A 19,721-nucleotide genomic window follows, 5' to 3' on the forward strand; every position below is an offset into this window, starting at 1 on the left:
GCTTTACCAAAGGAATTAACCAAAAAACAAAAAAGCTCTGTAGCGTGTGACTCCTAGTGTGTACACCGGTCTACAAATGAGGGCTCTCATAACCCATTAACCAAGCATTTAGAGACATATGACCGAAGTCAGCAATATAAATCAATTTTTCTTTATATCCAAATGTGAAAAGACATAAAACACCAGTACATCACCATATCTTCGGCAAACAGTGTCAATTGTCCATAAAATTGTAGCACGCTAGGAGATCATGGCTTTTCACTGAGCAACCGACGCCCGTATGATCTAGTGTGACGTTTCGGAGGTGTGTCCTCCTTCCTCGGACATGCGTGATACTAGGTAAGTGGAGATTTAAATGCTTTCTTAATACTCATAGTTATACATAACTTATTATATAGCAAAATCTACATTAGATACCACTAACCTAGAAACGAAATACAACAGACATACATACTTACAAAAATACATTAAAATGACATTGTTCGTTCAGACCACGGGGCTGGACGGTGTCCAACGCTGTAATCCAGTAAACTTCACGCTGAAGTAACTTTTTCTTAAGAGCGGTCTCTTCTTTTATTTCCACACTCTCTAGCACTAGCCATCTAAGATCACTGACATTATGTCTATACTCACGAAAGTGTTTGGCAACACCAGTCTCGTGTTTAACCCTTTCACTGACGCTTTTAAGCTCCTCCTCCGTTTTACTAAGGAACTGTCTAATAACAGATCTATGTTCATTAAGTCTAGTTTTGATGGATCTTGTTGTTTGCCCTACATATGCCAAGCCGCACGGGCATTTTAACATATACACAACTGACTGAGTATTACAGGTAAAAAAATCCTTTAATCTGTATTGGTGTCCCTTTCCTAGGGTGGTTAAAAGTGTCTCCTTTAATAATACCTGTACAATTTTGACAAGATAGGCAAGCAAATGTACCCTTTTTATTTGTAGCTAAGAACGTTTGTCGTGTTTTTTTCTTTACTGCGATGTCAGATCTAATTAACTCGTTGGCGATCGAGCGCCCTTTCTTATAAATGAATTTAGGACAGCTTTTGAATAGTGATCCAAACTTCGGATCGTGGGTAAGTATAGGCCAGTGTTTGGTTATGGTCTTTTTAACCAAATGGGCATGTTTATCAAATTGGGATATATACGATATCCTCTCTTGGTTATTCTTAGGTTTAAATGACCTAACTTGGTCTCTGGGTAGACGGGAAACTTCAATGCCAACTCTTTCTACTTCTTTTCTCGGATAGCCTCTCTGTACAAATTTTTTAACTAATTTTTCCATCTGAATCAGATATTCACTATCATTACTACAAATCCTGCGAGCTCTTATAAATTGCCTTTTCGGGATCCCTTTAAACGTCTGAGGGGCATGGTAGCTATCGTGTTTAAGCAGGTTATTTCGATCTGTTTCTTTAGTATATAGAGTAGTGGTGAATTGGTCTTGAAATGTCCTCACTTCAACATCTAGGTAATGAATTACTTGCTTATTTTTCTCTGCAGAAAATTTAATAAGGGGATGGCATTGGTTCAGATATGTGATAAATTCTTCTAGACTTTGTTCAGACCCCTTCCACAACAGGCAGACATAGTCCACATATCTGGTCCACAGCCCACTAGATTCAGACCACTGGCTCTCATGTACAAATTCATTCTCAAAAAAAGACATATGAATATTAGCATAACTCGAAGCCACAGGGGCCCCCATGGAGGATCCCTGTAGGATCCCCTCCGAAACGTCACACTAGATCATACGGGCGTCGGTTGCTCAGTGAAAAGCCATGATCTCCTAGCGTGCTACAATTTTATGGACAATTGACACTGTTTGCCGAAGATATGGTGATGTACTGGTGTTTTATGTCTTTTCACATTTGGATATAAAGAAAAATTGATTTATATTGCTGACTCCGGTCATATGTCTCTAAATGCTTTACCAAAGGAATTGTCATGTGCGAGACATTATTAGATGTCTGGACCCACTGGCAGATCCTCTGGTACTCTGGTGGGCCAGTCTCCCCAATATACCAAGGTGGTTCTGCTGTTCTTGTACAGTCCCTTTAAATCCTTTTTATACTTGTGAGAGTTCAGCTCTTTGCCAAAGGTCCTCATTTTAAGGATTAAAGCTTCAATGTGCGCACAGAAGGTCTCAAAACATTTCATGTTAAAAATAGCCTCTAAAAGTGTTTGCGCCTCACCATGCCCCCTCACCGGCAAGCTTTTATTAAAGTTCGATCAGAGTACATCGCCATCATGCCAAGTCATCAGCACAGTTCAGTGGCGTGCAGCATTGTAAATTTCTATTTTTTGCTGAGCTCGGGGAATCCTTGTCCTTGAAACACAGAAAGAAAAAAAAACCTCAGTGTGTGACAGAAAAGCGGTGCTGCGATTTAGAGGTTGTATATGGAATCCTACCGGAAGAGAAAATGCAAAAATTTCTAAACTTTTATTTAGGAAATGGGTGAGTGTCGCTATAATGTAACATACAGTATGGAGATACAGTTCCTGGAGATTAGGTGGGTGGGGAGGCACACAGTGGTGGAGTTCAGTTGAATTCTCTGACTAGTTTAAAGCCATGGCAGTGAGCTTTTTTGGGCAAGAGCTGTGCCCTTATTCCTAGATATAACTTGCTTGGCCCCCGTGTAATATATTTCTTGCTTACGATACTTATTATCGTGCCCATGACCTCCACAAAGCACGGGCACTTGTCAGGATGTATCGGTCAGTGAATACCGTGATCCAAGTGTCTGCACAAATTCCACAAGGAGGACATGAATATTGGTATTGTACAGTATAGGCTCCATTTATATACATATGGAATAATACTGGAAAAATATATTATTAATACAACATTAATCTTAGATCTCTCTCCTTCTTCTGCCCAACAGAATGGCTTCACACCACTTCATATCGCCTGCAAGAAAAACCGGATAAAAGTCATGGAGCTGCTTCTGAAACACGGGGCATCTATTCAAGCAGTTACTGAGGTTGGTAGAAGTATGATGCTGCCCCGGGTATAAAGGATTCTAGAGACCCAAGAGGACGGGTTGCTTTTGGATTAGTATTTTTCATATGACATGGAGAAGACAACGGCATACATACCATGGATTTAGCTCATGTAGTCATGGAGGTCGGGGTGGGCATGAAGAATTTCACACATTCCCTTTCACCTTTATCAATTTATCACAAAGTGGAAACTAAAGGTGGATGTCACCCTGGTGTTTTGATGACAATGGGGATGTACTGTATAACATTTTCACTTTAAAGGTATTGTACCGAGTTTTCCAGCTTTCCCCTATCCTGATCAGTGAGAGTCCGACTACTGGGACCCCCCACCGATCATGAGCACCTTTCCTGATGGAGCGTCAGGACAAGAATGTGTCCAACCTCATCTTATAGTATGAGTGTGTTAAAGTGCTGTGCTCAGCAATTTATATCTCTAGCACTCTATGAGATTGGCGGAGATACCCGAGTGCTGTGCTCTATAATTTCCGACACTCCCATTCAATTCAATAGAAGCCTGCCCATTTATAAGACCCCTATTCTCCCTGCGGCCTGACCACAAGCGATGAGCTTGTTATTCCCTATCCTATGTTATAGTATTGTTCTGTAAAGTTACTTTTCTGCCTTTGTATGAATTCTTTTCTTGCTTTATGGGTCTATGTAATACTTCTCCTCGTTCTGTATTAGATTCTCCTTGTGTACTTACACCACCGGGTAGGTTTTTATCAAGTGTATGTCTTGTTCACAGTCCGGCCTGACACCGATCCACGTCGCTGCCTTCATGGGACATGTCAACATTGTTTCTCAGTTAACACATCATGGAGCGTCACCCAACACAACTAATGTGGTGAGTTGGTTAGGGGTCTCTTTAACTTGGTAAACCAACTATTACAGTGTCTAGGTCAGTGAAACACCTTGAGTATATTCCCAGCCTTACCAACAAATATATGGGGAAGGGGGGCTTGTTCTTTGTTTTGTTTTTTAAACATTTGCTAGTAGAAAGATTTAATTTATTGCATCACTGAAGTGTAGGTTCACATTAAAGTGACATTATAGCTGTATAACCTCTCAATAGGCACCACTCTAATACATTCACCTTTTAGGGATTGTCTCCTCCAGCTTCATCGCCTGAACCACTTCCAATATATATCTATGACTTGCTGTGCACTGGTCAGATCCCACAGATTGAGCACAGCGTAGTGGATGGGAGTCCTTGCATCAAATTGAAATATAATGCAGAGAGTTCCTGTCCACGGACTGAACGGCCGATAGACAGGGACTCCTTGCATTATATTGCACTACAGTGTTGGTGCTTCTGTTCGGCTGGCAGACAGGGACTCCTTGCATCATATTTCTCTATGAAGCAAGGTGTCCTGTCTAATGCACTTTACGTAGGATCTGACCAACAAATAGGCCATAATATGGACCCTTGTTGTTTAGGTTTGTAATATGATGCCAACAATGTACAAAAGTATCCTACCTGAAAGAATTTCTCATGGAGGCGCACAGAGTGCCTATAGGGTGCTCTATAGAGGTCAGAGCACATCCATGTGCATAAATCCTAAAAATGAGTTCCTTCGTTTTAATATTACATTAAATCCCAGTGATCCCAAACAAATACGGATGCCAGGGACCATGTGGGTTTGAATGACTGGGCCACAACAATACATCTGCGATGTCCAGTCCTTCACATTTCATGGAGATCCATAGACATTGACCTATGACATATTACACTGCGGTTTGTGTAATGTAATGACGCTGTATAGAGCAGCTGGTAAATCTGAAGGTCTGGACCCTACCCAGCACACACTGCAGCATTGCACAGCAGTTATTCTTAGAACCTTCCTAAGTCCTGAAAAGTAAATGTGATATTCTCAGAACTTTTTTGCTCAGAAACTTTATTTTACTCCCAAAAGGAATTGTATTAAGGGCAAATAGCTTACAAACACACAGCAACTCCTATTACATAACACAGAGCAGCTGCCATTACATGTTTGAGTTATTGATTTCTTTGTATTCTGTAACCCATGTGTCCTATGGGATCATTTTAGATCCGAGTCGCACCAAAAATAGTCCACTTACTGGTTTTACTGCTGTTCACTTGTCATGAAACAGACTTGTCAGTGTGGTCTGTGTCTCCACCAAGTTTCTAGGATAAGATTTCTATTAATAATAAGCATTGCTTCACATACTGCTGGCAGTGTTTTTTTCTTATATTCTTTTTAAAGCATTATGGATCTGGAAATCTAAAAAAAAAAAAATGCCTGTTTAATAGTTCTTATGTACTAGACCCTTCCTAGTTATGTGTGTGTCAAGTTTACTGGAAAACGGTATCGCCCACAATGATTATCAATGAAAAAAAAAACTACAAAAAAAATTGAAACAGAAATGTATAGGGGCCATAGCTGTCACTGCGGGAGATTGTTAAGACATTTTTTTCACCTTTTAAGTTAACTTTTTTTTGCGTTTTTCTACATACTCTAGCAGTTCAAAATGTTATTCGTTTACGTAAAAATATTAAGTTACTAAATAGAAATCTGGTTTATTTGTGTGATTTTTAGGCAATACATCTGCAGTGGTTGACTCTGTAGACAAAGTAACATAGGGGGAATTTATCCCTGCTTCTGGCATCGAAACGGTGAAATATTTGCAAATTCTTGCAGTGCTCATTATTATTATTTTGCGACTACGCCCCCCCCCCCCCCCCAACACACCCATATGGCATAGAGGTGGTGTAGTCGCACGGCCGCAGGCAGGCTACGTACTTTTCAAAAACCTGAGAACTTTCGTTTGCAGGTTTTTTTTACACAAAACTACACCAGGTCTGACTGTTTTGCCCACGAGTGGTGGCATATGATAAATTCCCCCCATTAGTATGATAGTAAATATGGTTACAAAAAGATATCACTCCATCAAGTGCAAACTATTAAATTATACTGTGTTTATCCAGAAGAAGGCAAAAACCCTGCAAAGTTGATGCCAAATGGTCCAAAGTAGGGAAAAATTCCTTCCCAAACCCTGGATGAACAGATTTAGCTACAGTATTTTTCGGACTATAAGGCGCACCATCAATAAATGCCTGCTAAAACGTCTAGTTGCATATATAAGGTGCACCGGATTATAAGGTGCACCTGATTATAAGGATGAATGTCCAGCAGGTGGCAGGCCTGTGCACAGTTCAAGGCAGCTGTTGTGTGTAAGTACGGTTCATATATAAGGCACACTGGACTATAAGGCGCACCTTTGATTTCAGAGAAAATGAAAGGCTTTTTTGTGCGCCTTATAGTCCGAAAAATACGGTATTTGGTGGGGCGGGGACACTCAGGACCTGATACTTACTATCTGGAAGGTGAAAGGCGCTTGTAATAAAAGTTGATTGTTGTAATAATTAGCTTTTTGTCCTTCCTAATGTTCTAGAGGGGTGAAACAGCGCTTCATATGGCTGCCAGAGCCGGTCAGTCTGAAGTTGTGCGATACCTTTTGCAAAATGGAGCTCAGGTAGAAGCTAAAGCAAAGGTAAGTGATATTGATAATATGAATAATTCTATAGATTATTTACATCCTCGTATTTTACAATGCAAGAGAACCGAGAAAAAGGAGCCCATATCTCATATAAAGTAAAATGGCAAATGGATTGAAAGTCCTGAGCTGCCCTACTAACCCCCCAAACCGGGAAATCATTGCAGTGGGACACAAGGATGAGAAAGAAAAACACACATTTTCAATAAAGTGCTTACATAGATCGCACAAGGATCTCCTCCTGATCTTACAGGCAGTGGCGTAACTAGGAGTGGCAGGGCCCCACAGCAGGCTTCAACCTTTGCGCCCCCCTTCCCACTTGAAAATTATACATATTTGTATACTCGCATATGCTTGTACACTTATGCACATATGCTCATATAGAGCATATACACACACATACAGTGACATTTACAAACACACAGCATACATACACACATACAGTATATGCAGATGCCATACACCGTATACACATACAACATATACACATCACAGATGTAGCATATATACATCACATATATGTTATATACATATTATGATGTACAAAGTGCAGCATAATATGGATATAATGATGCACATTCTCCACTCTTTAGTGTGTCAGGTCGGATGCTGGGGCTCCCTGACTCTGTGGGCCCCATAGCAGTTGCTATGGCTGCTACCACTGTAGCAGGTGCAGTAACATCCTACAAATGTCTCCTCTTTGTGGATGGAGCGAACAAACTAGTAGTATTGAAATCTGCTTCCGCTCAATCTACCATAGACCACCTGCTGGCTATTTATAACCCAGCCTAGACTTGACTGCATGTAAGAAATAGATAATCCATTTTAATAAACGTGTCTGTTTCTGTTCTTAGGATGACCAAACACCATTGCACATAGCAGCGCGTCTTGGGAAAGCCGACATAGTTCAGCAGCTCCTGAAGCAAGGGGCATGCCCTGATGCCTCCACCACGTCCGGTTACACTCCACTGCACCTGGCGGCCAGGGAAGGGCATGACGATGTCGCTTCTGCGCTTCTAGAACATGGGGCTATCTATGCAATAGTCACAAAGGTAGGTAACAAGACTCCTATAATATTCTTTTATTACATGTCACTCTATTTATTTGTAAATTATTCAATAAATTGCAAGAACGAGCAATTCGGCTATTGTTGTCCAAGACTAGAGCTTTCATCGAACACAACTAGAACAGTTCAGCTCTAAGAGACTTATTATACATCTCCCCCATTCTATTAGTCCTTCCGAAGCAGACACCTGCATTTCTGTCTTTTACTACAGAGATCAAAGCTAATGTGACTTTAGTTGAATTTCCCCTGCGGGGATCAATAAAGTTTTATCTATTTTTATTGTTATTTTTGGTGTTCTGGATGTGGATCATCTTTAGCTTAGTCATTATAAAGATAAATAAACGGCATACAGTTAAAAATGGAAGAAAACCTGTTTGACAGCTTGTAAAATGTCTGTTTACAGAAAGGATTTACTCCTCTACATGTTGCTGCAAAATATGGAAAGCTTGAAGTAGCCAAATTGCTTCTGGAGAAAAATGCCTCCCCGGATGCAGCTGGGAAGGTAAGTATAGATCCAGTTCCCATGACATATTCTAGGACTCTTGCTGTAAATCTATAACCCTCACGTTAAAGACCCATTTATTTTTGACAATCGTCATCATTCTCTTGTTCCTAAGTAATTCTAATGATATTTGCTCGCTGTAAACAAAGGAGATGAAGTGGAAAACTCTCTCTAAGCCGAACGTACATCTATGGTAAAAGATGTAATGGCCACTAACATACAGAAGTAACTGGCACTTATAACTTAGAATTATACTGTACTTACCACTGGTTTCCTTATGGACACACAATGTAATCTTCATTGTTTCTGCACATCTTCAGAGCGGTCTAACTCCACTGCATGTCGCGGCACATTATGATAACCAGAAAGTGGCGCTGTTACTCTTGGATAAGGGGGCATCACCTCATGGAGCTGCAAAGGTAAACTACCTTACATCAGGCATGTCATTTCCCTGTAAAACTCATGAGATTTGCTAATGTTTGGACATTTGGGTTTATATAAACAGGTAGTTTGATGTCTCACCAAAACAGCTATATGCCAGGTTATACAGTGTAACCTTGTGTCTATTTGGATGATTGGGTTTTGATGAGGGGGTTTGGGGTGAGCTGGGAAGTAACCGGAGTGCGGGGAACAAAAAGTTTAAGAATCACAAAAAAACAGACAATATTCACATATATTTTTGGACAGAATGTCCATGTCTCCTAATTGTAAAATACCGTATATACTCGAGTATAAGCCGACCCAAGTATAAGCCGAAGCCCCTAATTTTACCACAAAAACCTGGTAAAACCTATATTTTTTTACTCGAGTATAAGCCGAGTTTGGGTTTTCAGCACATTTTTTTGTGCTGAAAAACTAGGCTTATACTCGAGTATATAAGGTATTGGTCTAAAGTCAACACTCATAAACCCCCCACTCTTAATTGTTTTAGATCAAGCAAAACTATCTAAAAAAAAAGACACTTTTTTTCTTTCTTTTTTGGAGAGGATGTCAAATAATCCTCAGCTGTTGACATTGGCCACAAGTAAAAGCACCTAAACAGCGTGTAGCTGGTGTACCCCTGCTATTTTATCTCCCCTCTTTCAGATGAGAAGCAATAAGCTGCAATACCACTCACAGCCTATGGCCAACAGTGGCGCTGTTTTCTTTAGGTTTTGTATTTCTTTAAAATACAAATCAAGAGAAATTAGACAGATTAAATAGACAGACTTTATAATTTCCCAGTGACTCTATACCAGAAGATTGGCAATTTGTGAGCAATAAATATGTCATTGTCCAAGAAAGCAGTCCTGGGCAGTAAACATGACTAATAAAGCAGGAATTCATTTGGCATCGGAGGTCTGTAAAACATGGTCTGTGGGTTGTAGTGTGAAAATCTGATATCTGCTCAAGAGGGAGAAAGTGTCCACACTGACCTTTACACTAAAAGGAGTAAATAGTCAGCGTGATACTGATGTCTCAACCAAACTGTTGTATACTGTATACTGTATATATAGACCACAGATTTTTATTAGATAATGACTGATACTCTTTTCTCCAAAGATGAAATTTACTTAGAATAAAACATCTGCTTTATCAATTACAGCGCCACTTTTGTCCATAGGCTGTGCCTGATATTACAGATGATATCAGCCTCTAAGAAACAGATCCTACCACAGTATCCTCCAAATCCAGATGTATTATTAAGTTAGAATAAGGGTCCCCCGGAGGATACTGTATATGATAACTTGTACTTGCACCAAGTGTTACCAGAGCAAGAGATGGTTTTTACAGTGGTTCTCCAGGATCTGAAATGAGGTTCTCCCCCGATTATGACAATTTTCCCTATTAGGTAATTGGGAGACCAACTTTGCAGATAGGAACAAGTTATTTAAGTCTAAATGTTAGTCAGTGGTCTATACTAGTACCCAAATCACAGGGCAATGCTTATTAGTATAGAAGTAATCATGCCATTGAGGTACCAAATTCCTTAAAAAAACTGGACCATTACATTACATGAGTGGCTTCAGTATTCTGTATAAATATATATATATATATATATACACATACATACCAGATGTACAGGCTAGAACTCCAGAAAAACCACAGAGACCATTTTTAAGCCAAAAATGGATAAAAACAGACTTGACAGCTGCTTCTGCAAATGTTTAACACTGTTGGGGTGGTCTGTTTCCCATTATATGTATGAAGAGTTATAGGAATCTCCTTGGTGGGATGTATACAATGTGACTGACTGATGCATGGTGTCTCCTTATAGAATGGTTACACCCCGCTGCACATTGCAGCAAAGAAGAACCAGATGGACATAGCTACCACCTTACTGGAATATGGTGCTGATGCCAACGCTGTTACCAAGCAGGGAATAGCTCCCGTCCATCTAGCTGCTCAGGAGGGCCACGTGGATATGGTGTCTCTGCTTCTCACCAGAAATGCTAATGTCAGTGTTAGCAACAAGGTAATAGCAACACCACTAAATACTATATAATAGTGTATTCTGAAGTGCTTTGAAATGGGGAGAACCTGATATCTTGTTTGACATCTTAATTCCAATGTATATTTAAGAACCCTGCTGCACCTTAGGGAACATAACATTAGGGAGCATGACATAAGATTGAGCCTACCAAAATATAAAATATAAAATAAAGATAGTAAATTTACATTTTTGCAAAGTAAGTTTTATACCCATTGAGATCTCTTTATTGATAAACCTAACGTCCATGTTGAGTAATAGACTGATGAAACTATATATCCTCAAGACACGAATCACCTCTATTAGATCCAAAACAGCATTTTTACAGCATTGGACTGGGGCACCAAGGGTTAAAAATATTAAATTGGAGGGCTATATGTCATCTAATCCAATGTAGCAGATCATAGTAGTCTGCAAATTATGTTGTCTTTATCTGGACTACTGGGTTCTGGTACTTAAGTAGAACCTGGGGCCACCTGAGGATCCTCCGATTCTATGGTGGGCCAGTCTGACACAAAGTCTTTATATGCCAAAGAACAGCAACAACTGGTTTTAGTGTAATATGGAGGCACAATCTTTGCAACACAAGAAGGTCCTAAATTAAGCTAAGATTGATATATTTTAACTATCCAGTAACTTTACCCACACAATACAGACCCAGTACACACAGCACCTCTTGTTATGTCCAAATTACCTCCTCACGGGCCAAGAAATGCATTTGGCTGCCTTGGGCCTCTATTTAAACACAATTACAAAAAGCAGAATATTTTTTTGGCACCTCCCCCCCCCCCCCTTTCTCAAAGATACCTGCGCTGTGACTCTGCTTCATATAGCTTTCTCATTTGACCTACAAATAATCTAATATCAGGTTCCAAATCTAAATGTATATAGTTATCTCTTGCTACATGTTACATAGAATAAATGTTCAATGCAGCGCAACGCAATCCTTGTACTGTCACATTGTGACTAAACCAGCCAAACCAGAATTTGAGAAAGACAAAACTTTTGCAACCCCTAATTTTGATTCCATGTCCCTGAGCACAGTTCTACAACAATAGCTGTATAAGGGGGTTTTTCAGACTAAAGGCAGTATGTATTGTAGTAAAGAGTGATTCGTTGTAATGCATCAAGTAACGTGTAGACAGGTGTAAGTATAAAAAAAAATCTGGAAGTAACATCAGACTAGGAAGATGTTTCCAAGGATTATCTACTGTAAGTACAATATATCCCAGTAGATTTTGCTGTTATAAGGTATCTAGGTTGGGGCATATAATACAAAGTCTTCTAAGAAAGTTTAATGATTTAAGGGCTTAAATATACTAAATATTAAAAAATAATCTGCTGCCTTCCAAAAACGACAGTTTTGTTTCCATGTTTTATAGAGCGGACTGACACCTCTACACCTGGCGGCTCAGGAGGACAGAGTAAGCGTGGCACAAGTCCTCTCCAACAACGGAGCAGTCATAGACTCCACTACTAAGGTACCTCCTTACTGCATGAGAGAACAAGAAAGTCCAGCTCACCTCAAACCATATAGGAAAATCCAACGAGGCACGGACTGCCCTACTGCGAGGGCTGCATCAAGCCAGCAAGCGTGGAAAAAAGATTCCGTGTCCAGCTTCGTCCAAGATATTCCAAACTTTATTTAGGGCATAATTTTAAAATCCCAGAGTGTTACATGGCCAAAGCGTTTCAAACGGTAAACCCGTTCTTAATCATGGCCATGATTAAGAACGGGTCCACCGTTTGAAACGCGTTGGCCATGTAACACTCTGGGATTTTAAAATTATGCCCTAAATAAAGTTTGGAATATCTTGGACGAAGCTGGACACGGAATCTTTTTTCCACGCTTGCTGACCTCCTTACTGCATCCATGATTTGTGGTCGGCATACTATACAAGAGCATAGGCGTCCTTGTTTATGGAAAAGATGATGCCCAGTTAGAGTTACTTTGTTACCAGGAAAACTGGGAAATAACTTTTAGTCATAGAAATATATAGGGACTCCCTTTCCTGGAAAGAGGATTAACTTTGTTGTCTTTTGACTATATTCACATAGAAGTAACAGATGTGAATGTGGGGCTAATGGAAAATGCTAATCTTTTTAGTATCTAGTCCTCAGACCAGTGATGGCTCACCTATGACACGTATTTTAGAGGTGAAACGCTGAGACGTTTTTTCTGACAAAGAGCAAGCTGGCAGCGTGCAGAGGTGGGGCAAGAACCGGCTGAGAGTGTGGCACAGTACCCCACCACAGGATGCTGACGCTGTCTGCTTGCCGCTCTGGCTTCACATCATCGGCACCCAGATGCAGAGCAACTCTCCTGCTGAAAGAGCAGCGCAAACAGTGGCCATCTAACCTCAGTTTTTGAAGGTAGTTAGGCCGTGAAGCCAGAGCTCCCACCCGCACTAAATCTATTGTGCACTTGTACCCAGACAGGACCAAGGTCAATTCCCACGTTTACAGGGGAATAGGAGAGTCATCTTAGGCACGTGAACTCCTTACACCCCAGCCTACCAGTGTACCCACCACAGTTACCGTTCAGCAATACAGAGGGAAGAGAACACCATATCAGATACTTCTGCCAAGACCTCGCTGTGCTGCCACCGTACCCCAACAAAATTATGGATTTTTCTGGAAGTGACACACCACACAAATTAAACACACCAAGCCCAAAAGGTTGTCCATCACTGGTCTAGACAATCCAGTTCCTATAGTAACACAATGGAAGTTGCTATCATGGAACATGAATGAAAACAATGGGAGTTCACAGAGACAATACTCTAGTATATTTTGGTTTTATATACTTTTTAATAAATACTAAACATAATTTAATTAACAGTGTAGAAAATAATACAAAGGGAAGGTAGGATATTCCTTATCGTAGTGTTCCTAAAGGTAATGATATGTAGTAAAAAGTATCCCATACCATGAAAACAGATACACATGGAGCTAAGGACAATCACCTGCCATTTCTTCCTGATTCTACAGATGGGATACACTCCTTTGCATGTAGGCAGCCACTATGGGAACATTAAAATGGTGAATTTTCTTCTGCAACACGGTGCCAAAGTCAATGCCAAAACCAAGGTGGGTATTATTATTTTTCTATGCATTCAGATATTTTCATCTTATGGACTATAAGTGCTCCATGGGTGGCTCTACAGGACCCATGATACTTGTACCTCCATCATGGGTTGTACTCTCCCCTGCCAGTAAGATTTATCGGCATACTTACGTTCATTAGTTTTGTTCATCAGTTACTAGCGCATGTCGGCTGCAGCCAATCACAGATCTCAGAAATTATGCAATGTTCAGTGCAAATCCACCCAGGCTTGTGAATGGCTACAGCAGTCATGCATTTATGGTAGGACAAGTTACTTTTACATTATGTTTTCCTTTGGAGATAATTCATGTAGAATTTTTTTCTCTTTTTCCACAGAATGGATATACTCCTTTACATCAGGCGGCCCAGCAAGGACATACCCATATCATCAATGTACTGCTCCAGCACGGTGCCTCCCCCAATGAAGTCACTGTGGTAAGTGAATATTCAGAAATGCTTCACACATTATAGCACATTTAGGTTTTTCTTGTTTTCCATGTTTAAAGTGAATGTGTAACTATAGAAGGTATAACATTAAAGATTTAGAAAGTTTTATACTGTCAAAACCTTCTTGGGCTAGAAAGCACTGACTCCACTAGAGTCACAGTCACAGTTTTATGAAGTATCTTAGCATGTGGTGAACCATTTTTATGATATTGCATATTAAGCAGTAATTAACTTTATTACTTGTATGTAAATGTGTTTTGTATAATATCGTAAACCATATGGCAATGTAGCTTATTTCAATAAATAAATAAGACCAGACTTAAGACAAGCTGTCATCTTTCCCCAAAATTTTTTGGGGAAAATACTGTCATTCCCCAAAAGTAAAATTTTTTTACCATATTGTTAACACAATCCTCTGTTTTTTCTCCTCTCTTTGATATTCCTTCACTGCAAGTACTGATCGAATATTGTATGGCTACACATGAACGTGGGTATGGACCCGTAGGTTGGTCCGATCCCAAGGACTGCTCCTGCCTTGTACAGGACAGGACTTCTTACACCATACAGAAATATGATACAAGGACTCCCTGTCTGATACAAGGAGCTCCCCTTATATACTACTGAGCAACTTGTACATCGGGAATAATTGAATCTAAAAAGTAGTTTCATCCTAAAATTATAATTTACCGTAGCAGATTACTAATATGTGCTTTTATGGCTGCATTCTCCATACCTGGTCCTAGGTTTAGTATAGTGTTATACTGTATGCAGGATGTGTCTCTCACTGCTGACCTCATGTATGGATCAGGGCCAGGATATGATATAGCCATCAGACTCCTCGCTGGGAAAGTAGTAGAATTGGTGGGGGGGGGGGGGGGGGAGTTTGAGTTGGAGGCGTCTGCTGTGGGTGTAAGGATCAGGAAATACTACAGCCACTTGTAAGCCATGTGTGTTTAACCTCTTACTCCCTGATGTTTCCTCCTTGTAGAATGGTAACACCGCTCTCGCCATTGCTCGAAGACTGGGTTACATTTCAGTGGTGGATACATTGAAGGTTGTGACAGAAGAGACCCTGACTACAGTAGTAAGTGACTTTATCATTCTAGTACTACTGGTTACAGTTAGTAATAACATGTTGTTACTTTCTTGTCTACCTTGTTCTATTGAATGAAGTTGATCACTAGATGTTCCAGTCAATGCATAGGGATCTTTTTTCTTTTACATACCATACAAAAGCCTCACCTTCTCTATATGAAAAGCAGCTCCATTTTTTTTTATATTAGTGTTGCTTCATTGATTCTGGCCCAGTTGGAAGTCAAGAGAAATCCTAGATGTTCTATAGTTGCACATTGCAATCACTTCTTTGTTTATTATGTATAGTTGGCAAAAAAAATAAAAAAAATTTTTGTGGATCTTATTTAATTTTGTTTACAGAAAAAATAAATATTTTTAGGTAACAGGAGTTGAAGATGTTAGGCCCAGTGCACATTTGCATTCGGACCTCAGTTATTAAAGGTCAATTGAAAACAACGTACGTTTTATCAGATCTGTTATCCTGTTATTAGTGACGGAAAATAACAGAGGTCCAAATACAGGTGTGAACACAAGTGTCACTCGCTGCAACATTACAATCTACATACACTACTGCTGAAAAGTTTGGGGTCGCCCAGACAATTTTGTGTTTTCCATGAAAACTGAAACTTGAATTTTTCAAATGAGTTGCAAAAAGAATAAGAAATAGATTTTTATTTTTTTTTCATTTTTTCTCCTTCAAACTTTGCTTATATCAAAGAATCCTCCCTATGCTGCAATTCCAGCATTGCAAAGCTTTGGCTTCTAGCTGTTAATCTGCTGGAGGTGATCTGGAGAAATGTCACCCCATGCTTCCAGAAGACCCTCCCACAAGTTGGATCAGCTTGATGAGCACTTTTTGCCTACCATAACAACCCAATGGGGTTGAGATCTGGTGACTGAGCGGCCGCTCCATTACGGGCAGCATACCGGCCACCTGCTTCTTGCCTAAATAGTTCCTGCATAATTTGGAGGTGCTTTGGGTCATTGTCCTGTTGTAGGATGAAATGGTATGGCATGGTGTTGCAAAATGGCCTTCCTTATTCAAAGTGCCTTTGAGCTTGTACAAATTTCCCACTTTACTATCACCAAAGCAACCCTAGACCATCACATGACCTCCACCATGTGACAGATGGCTCCTGGCCATTTTTTTTTTATTAGCCAGTTTCGGATATGGCTTTTTCTTTGCCACTCTGCCCTGAATGCCACCATCCTGGAGTCGCCTCTTCACTGTAGAGGTTGACACTGGCATTTGGCGGGTATAATTTAATGAAGCTCCCAGTTGAGGACCCGTGAGGAATTGTTTTTTTAAACTGGAGACCCTAATGTACTTGTCTTGTTGCTTAGTTGTGCAGCGGGACTTCTCACTTTGCTTTCTTCTCTGGTTAGAGCCTGTTTGTGCTCTCCGTTGAAGGGAGTAGTACACTCCGTTGTCGGAAATCTTCAGTTTCTTGGCAATGTGTCACTTGAAATGGCCTTAATTTCTAAGGACAAGAATAGACTGTCGAGTTTCGCATGAAAGTTCTTTTTTTTCTGGCCATTGTGAGTTTCATAGAACAAACAAATGTGATGCTCCATATACTCAACCAGCTTAAGGGTGATGCCACACATGGCGTTTTTAGTCAGTTTAAAAACGCATGCGTTTTTAACCGTTTACCATGCGTTTGGCTGCTTACAACCTGTTTATCTATTAAGGTAATTGGGAAAAACAGACAAAAACTGACTTAAAACGCCATGTGTGGCATGGAAGGTCAGTTTTATAGCTTCTCTAATCAGCCACACTGTTTTCAGCTGTGCTAGCATAGTTGAACAAGGGTTTTCTAAACATCCATTAGCATTGGAGTGGTGGTTGTTGAAAATGGGCCTATATACACCTAGATATTACATTAAAAAAAAACAGATGATTGCAGCTAGAATAGTCATTTACCACCCTAACTATTTATATAGTCTATTTATGATTCATTTTTTGTAAGCTTAATTGAATGAAAATGTGCTTTTATTCCAAAATAAGGAACTTTCTAAGTGACCCCAAACTTTAAAACGGTAGTGTACCTGACTAGTGATGTCACAAGACACTAACACCAAGAAAATTCACATGTGAAATGTCCAACTAAAAAATTAGTTCCACGTTTTTACGTGAAAGATAAAAGATATATTGTGGATTTTGCTACATCTTTCCAGGAAGTTCCTTTGGTTTATAAGTAGGCGATACTGATTGACATTGTGTTGCCAGAAGCAACCAGTAACTACATCTCCTAAACACTGACAACATGCAGGCGATGACATGTATGAGCTAAAATAGAGAGAGATACATATCTGTGGATGAGATACAAGCTGCAAATGGGAAAAAGTTAACTACTAGATAATCTTTTCCTCTATTAAATTTGCAGACTACCTAAAAACTGTTTCTTGCTTATGTTTGGATCTAAATTATAGATGGTCCGGTTTATTATCATTATGATTGTAGATCAAACTCATTGGTTGGAAATACCAAACTGATGAAAACCGCTCTTAGTTCTGCAGGCTGGAAAACCATGTAGTAATGCCAAAAACTTGGCAGCTCTTTAGTATGTAAATGTACTGTACCGGACCGGCAGAATTGTACTAAATCTCTAACAGGTAGTAAAAGCTGCTTGGATCCACTTGTAACCTACCTGATGAAAAATAAGTTGCATATTGTCCATCAAGTGCCGTAGGGCGAGAGGCCATCGGGCAATCCCACATGAAACAGTGAGGAGTCAAGTTTAGAGGCTACAGGAGAAGTGCCAACCCATTTCTTCTGCTTCTATAGTACCTAGAAATATGCTACTGGTGTCATATTTATACAGATTGGATCTGGTTTGTGGTTCTATTAACTACAGACAGTTAAAAATAAAGGCAGCAATTGGATTTCTTATCTGCATCTCACATTTTCAGCTACGTTTTTCATATCACATCAGGTTTGTGGTAAAGATATGATTCTTAGCTTCCCTTTGCATTTTCATATACCTTTGAAATAGAGTTGTGTGATCAAAACCTTGGTACTTTTTCGATACTTTCTAAATAAGAACTGTGATTTTTGGTACTGAATTTCTTATGCCGTTTCTAGTAGCTGGGGAATTCTCAGTGTAGAAGTCGGACAGGGAATCCTTAGAACAGATGTGTTGGGCCATGGGCAGAGCAGGGACCATTAATGTACTGCCCTTGGCGTTTCTACATCTCCCAGGGCTTCCCCTGACACAAGCTCTCGAAATTATTTCAAGTTTTTCAATAACATTTTTTTTGGCCAGACAGGAATTTAACTCACATTCCATACTCTCTACCACACCATAGAGATACAGAGCCTCTATCCACTACTAGAGCTTCCATAGAGTTACAAGCTTAGTTCACTTGTATATCTTGATACGTCTCAAGATATCGTATTGCACTCGAAATTCTGATCTTGGTGCAACCCTGTTTTAGGTAAACGTCATAGATGTCACATATAAGAGGGAATTCTAGAAAGAACATTTCAGGGGTGTAACAAGGAGAGGCCAGGCCCCATAGCAGATTTCTGCATTGTTCCCCCCTCAAAAAATATACATGTTATACACTCATATAAACACGCATTAATACACACACACATCTACATACATACACACATATATATACACATACACACACAAGCAGCATAAACATATACACACACCACATATATACAGCAAATACACACATACTTCCAATACCATATACAGACATACATGATATATACACACACGTGTAAATGATATACACTCCACACACATACAGCATACACCCAATACACACTCAATACCCCAGATGCTGGGTCCTCCTAACACGGTGGCCGCTATGGCTGCTACCGCTGTAGTTACGCCCCTGGAACATTTCATGTTCTAGTAGTTTCATAGAGTAAAATTTTGGGAGAGCTTCCCTTAAAATGAATGGATGTTCTGTATATAGGTGCTCAAGCATCATGCAAATACCAGTAATCCCATCATATCCAAACCTGTTTACCTAGTTCTGGCAATCACTGTCCAGTTGGCACTGGGAAGCAGAGTTTCAGTAAAATAAAGTTATAACCAAATTCATCACTAATGCACAGTAACCACTGAGGCAGGACTCACCATGTACCACAAAGATGTGAAAGAGAAAGGTAGACAATGGAGCCGTTACACTGTCTCACCCTCCCCTCTGCTTCCTCAGCACCTGTACAGTGAGCACTTCCTGCTGAGGGAGGAGGGTGAGACAGTGTAATAGTCTGTAAAGCCAGATCACAGCGGGGCTAGGGTAGCTTCTTAGACTCTGTAGCATAATTATAATAGTTGATATTATTAGGAATGAGGCCACGGACAACTAATATAAGACTATTACCACAGTCACAGTGCCGGGATCTATGAGAAGGGTCCCTGCTTTATCATGATGGATTTTGACGGTATATTTCATTTAAGTCTTGGCAATAATAACAGAGACATTGTGATAATACACTGCTCATACTCATGTGTGGTGGTTTTGGAGGGGTTTGGAGCACACACAAGTTTATAAGGATCATAAATC

The 19,721-nt window shown here is 40.0% G+C and overlaps 1 protein-coding gene and 2 long non-coding RNA genes across 46 annotated transcripts in view; 1 reads left to right on the plus strand and 2 right to left on the minus strand.

The window, feature by feature from the left end:
- The window catches only part of ANK3 (ankyrin 3), a 411,799-nt gene that overhangs the window by 309,481 nt on the left and 82,597 nt on the right, over positions 1 to 19,721 (plus strand). For 38 of the 42 annotated variants that reach the window (XM_072129790.1, XM_072129792.1, XM_072129800.1 and 35 more), the window contains 11 exons: positions 2,893 to 2,991; positions 3,756 to 3,854; positions 6,425 to 6,523; positions 7,381 to 7,578; positions 7,996 to 8,094; positions 8,415 to 8,513; positions 10,352 to 10,549; positions 11,947 to 12,045; positions 13,556 to 13,654; positions 14,007 to 14,105; positions 15,106 to 15,201. In XM_072129790.1, the coding sequence (XP_071985891.1) occupies positions 2,893 to 2,991; positions 3,756 to 3,854; positions 6,425 to 6,523; positions 7,381 to 7,578; positions 7,996 to 8,094; positions 8,415 to 8,513; positions 10,352 to 10,549; positions 11,947 to 12,045; positions 13,556 to 13,654; positions 14,007 to 14,105; positions 15,106 to 15,201 (1,284 nt within the window). The remainder of the gene's footprint in view (positions 1 to 2,892; positions 2,992 to 3,755; positions 3,855 to 6,424; positions 6,524 to 7,380; positions 7,579 to 7,995; positions 8,095 to 8,414; positions 8,514 to 10,351; positions 10,550 to 11,946; positions 12,046 to 13,555; positions 13,655 to 14,006; positions 14,106 to 15,105; positions 15,202 to 19,721) is intronic. The other 4 variants (XM_072129799.1, XM_072129803.1, XM_072129811.1 and 1 more) reach the window with 1 other exon arrangement.
- Positions 1 to 19,721, minus strand: part of LOC140105759 (uncharacterized) — a 244,894-nt gene that overhangs the window by 94,276 nt on the left and 130,897 nt on the right. For 2 of the 3 annotated variants that reach the window (XR_011850632.1, XR_011850633.1), the window contains exon 3: positions 8,359 to 8,505. The exons of the other annotated variant lie outside the window; for it this stretch is intronic. This is a non-coding gene — a long non-coding RNA (uncharacterized lncRNA). The remainder of the gene's footprint in view (positions 1 to 8,358; positions 8,506 to 19,721) is intronic. 3 annotated transcript variants of the gene reach the window in all.
- Positions 2,469 to 6,608, minus strand: LOC140105761 (uncharacterized). Its single transcript, XR_011850635.1, has 3 exons — positions 6,347 to 6,608; positions 5,090 to 5,253; positions 2,469 to 2,918 (listed from the first exon to the last, which is right to left on the minus strand). It is a non-coding gene; the product is annotated as an uncharacterized lncRNA (long non-coding RNA).

Source organism: Engystomops pustulosus, chromosome 11, assembly GCF_040894005.1.
Source record: "Engystomops pustulosus chromosome 11, aEngPut4.maternal, whole genome shotgun sequence".
NCBI classification, from domain to species: Eukaryota; Metazoa; Chordata; class Amphibia; order Anura; family Leptodactylidae; genus Engystomops; species Engystomops pustulosus.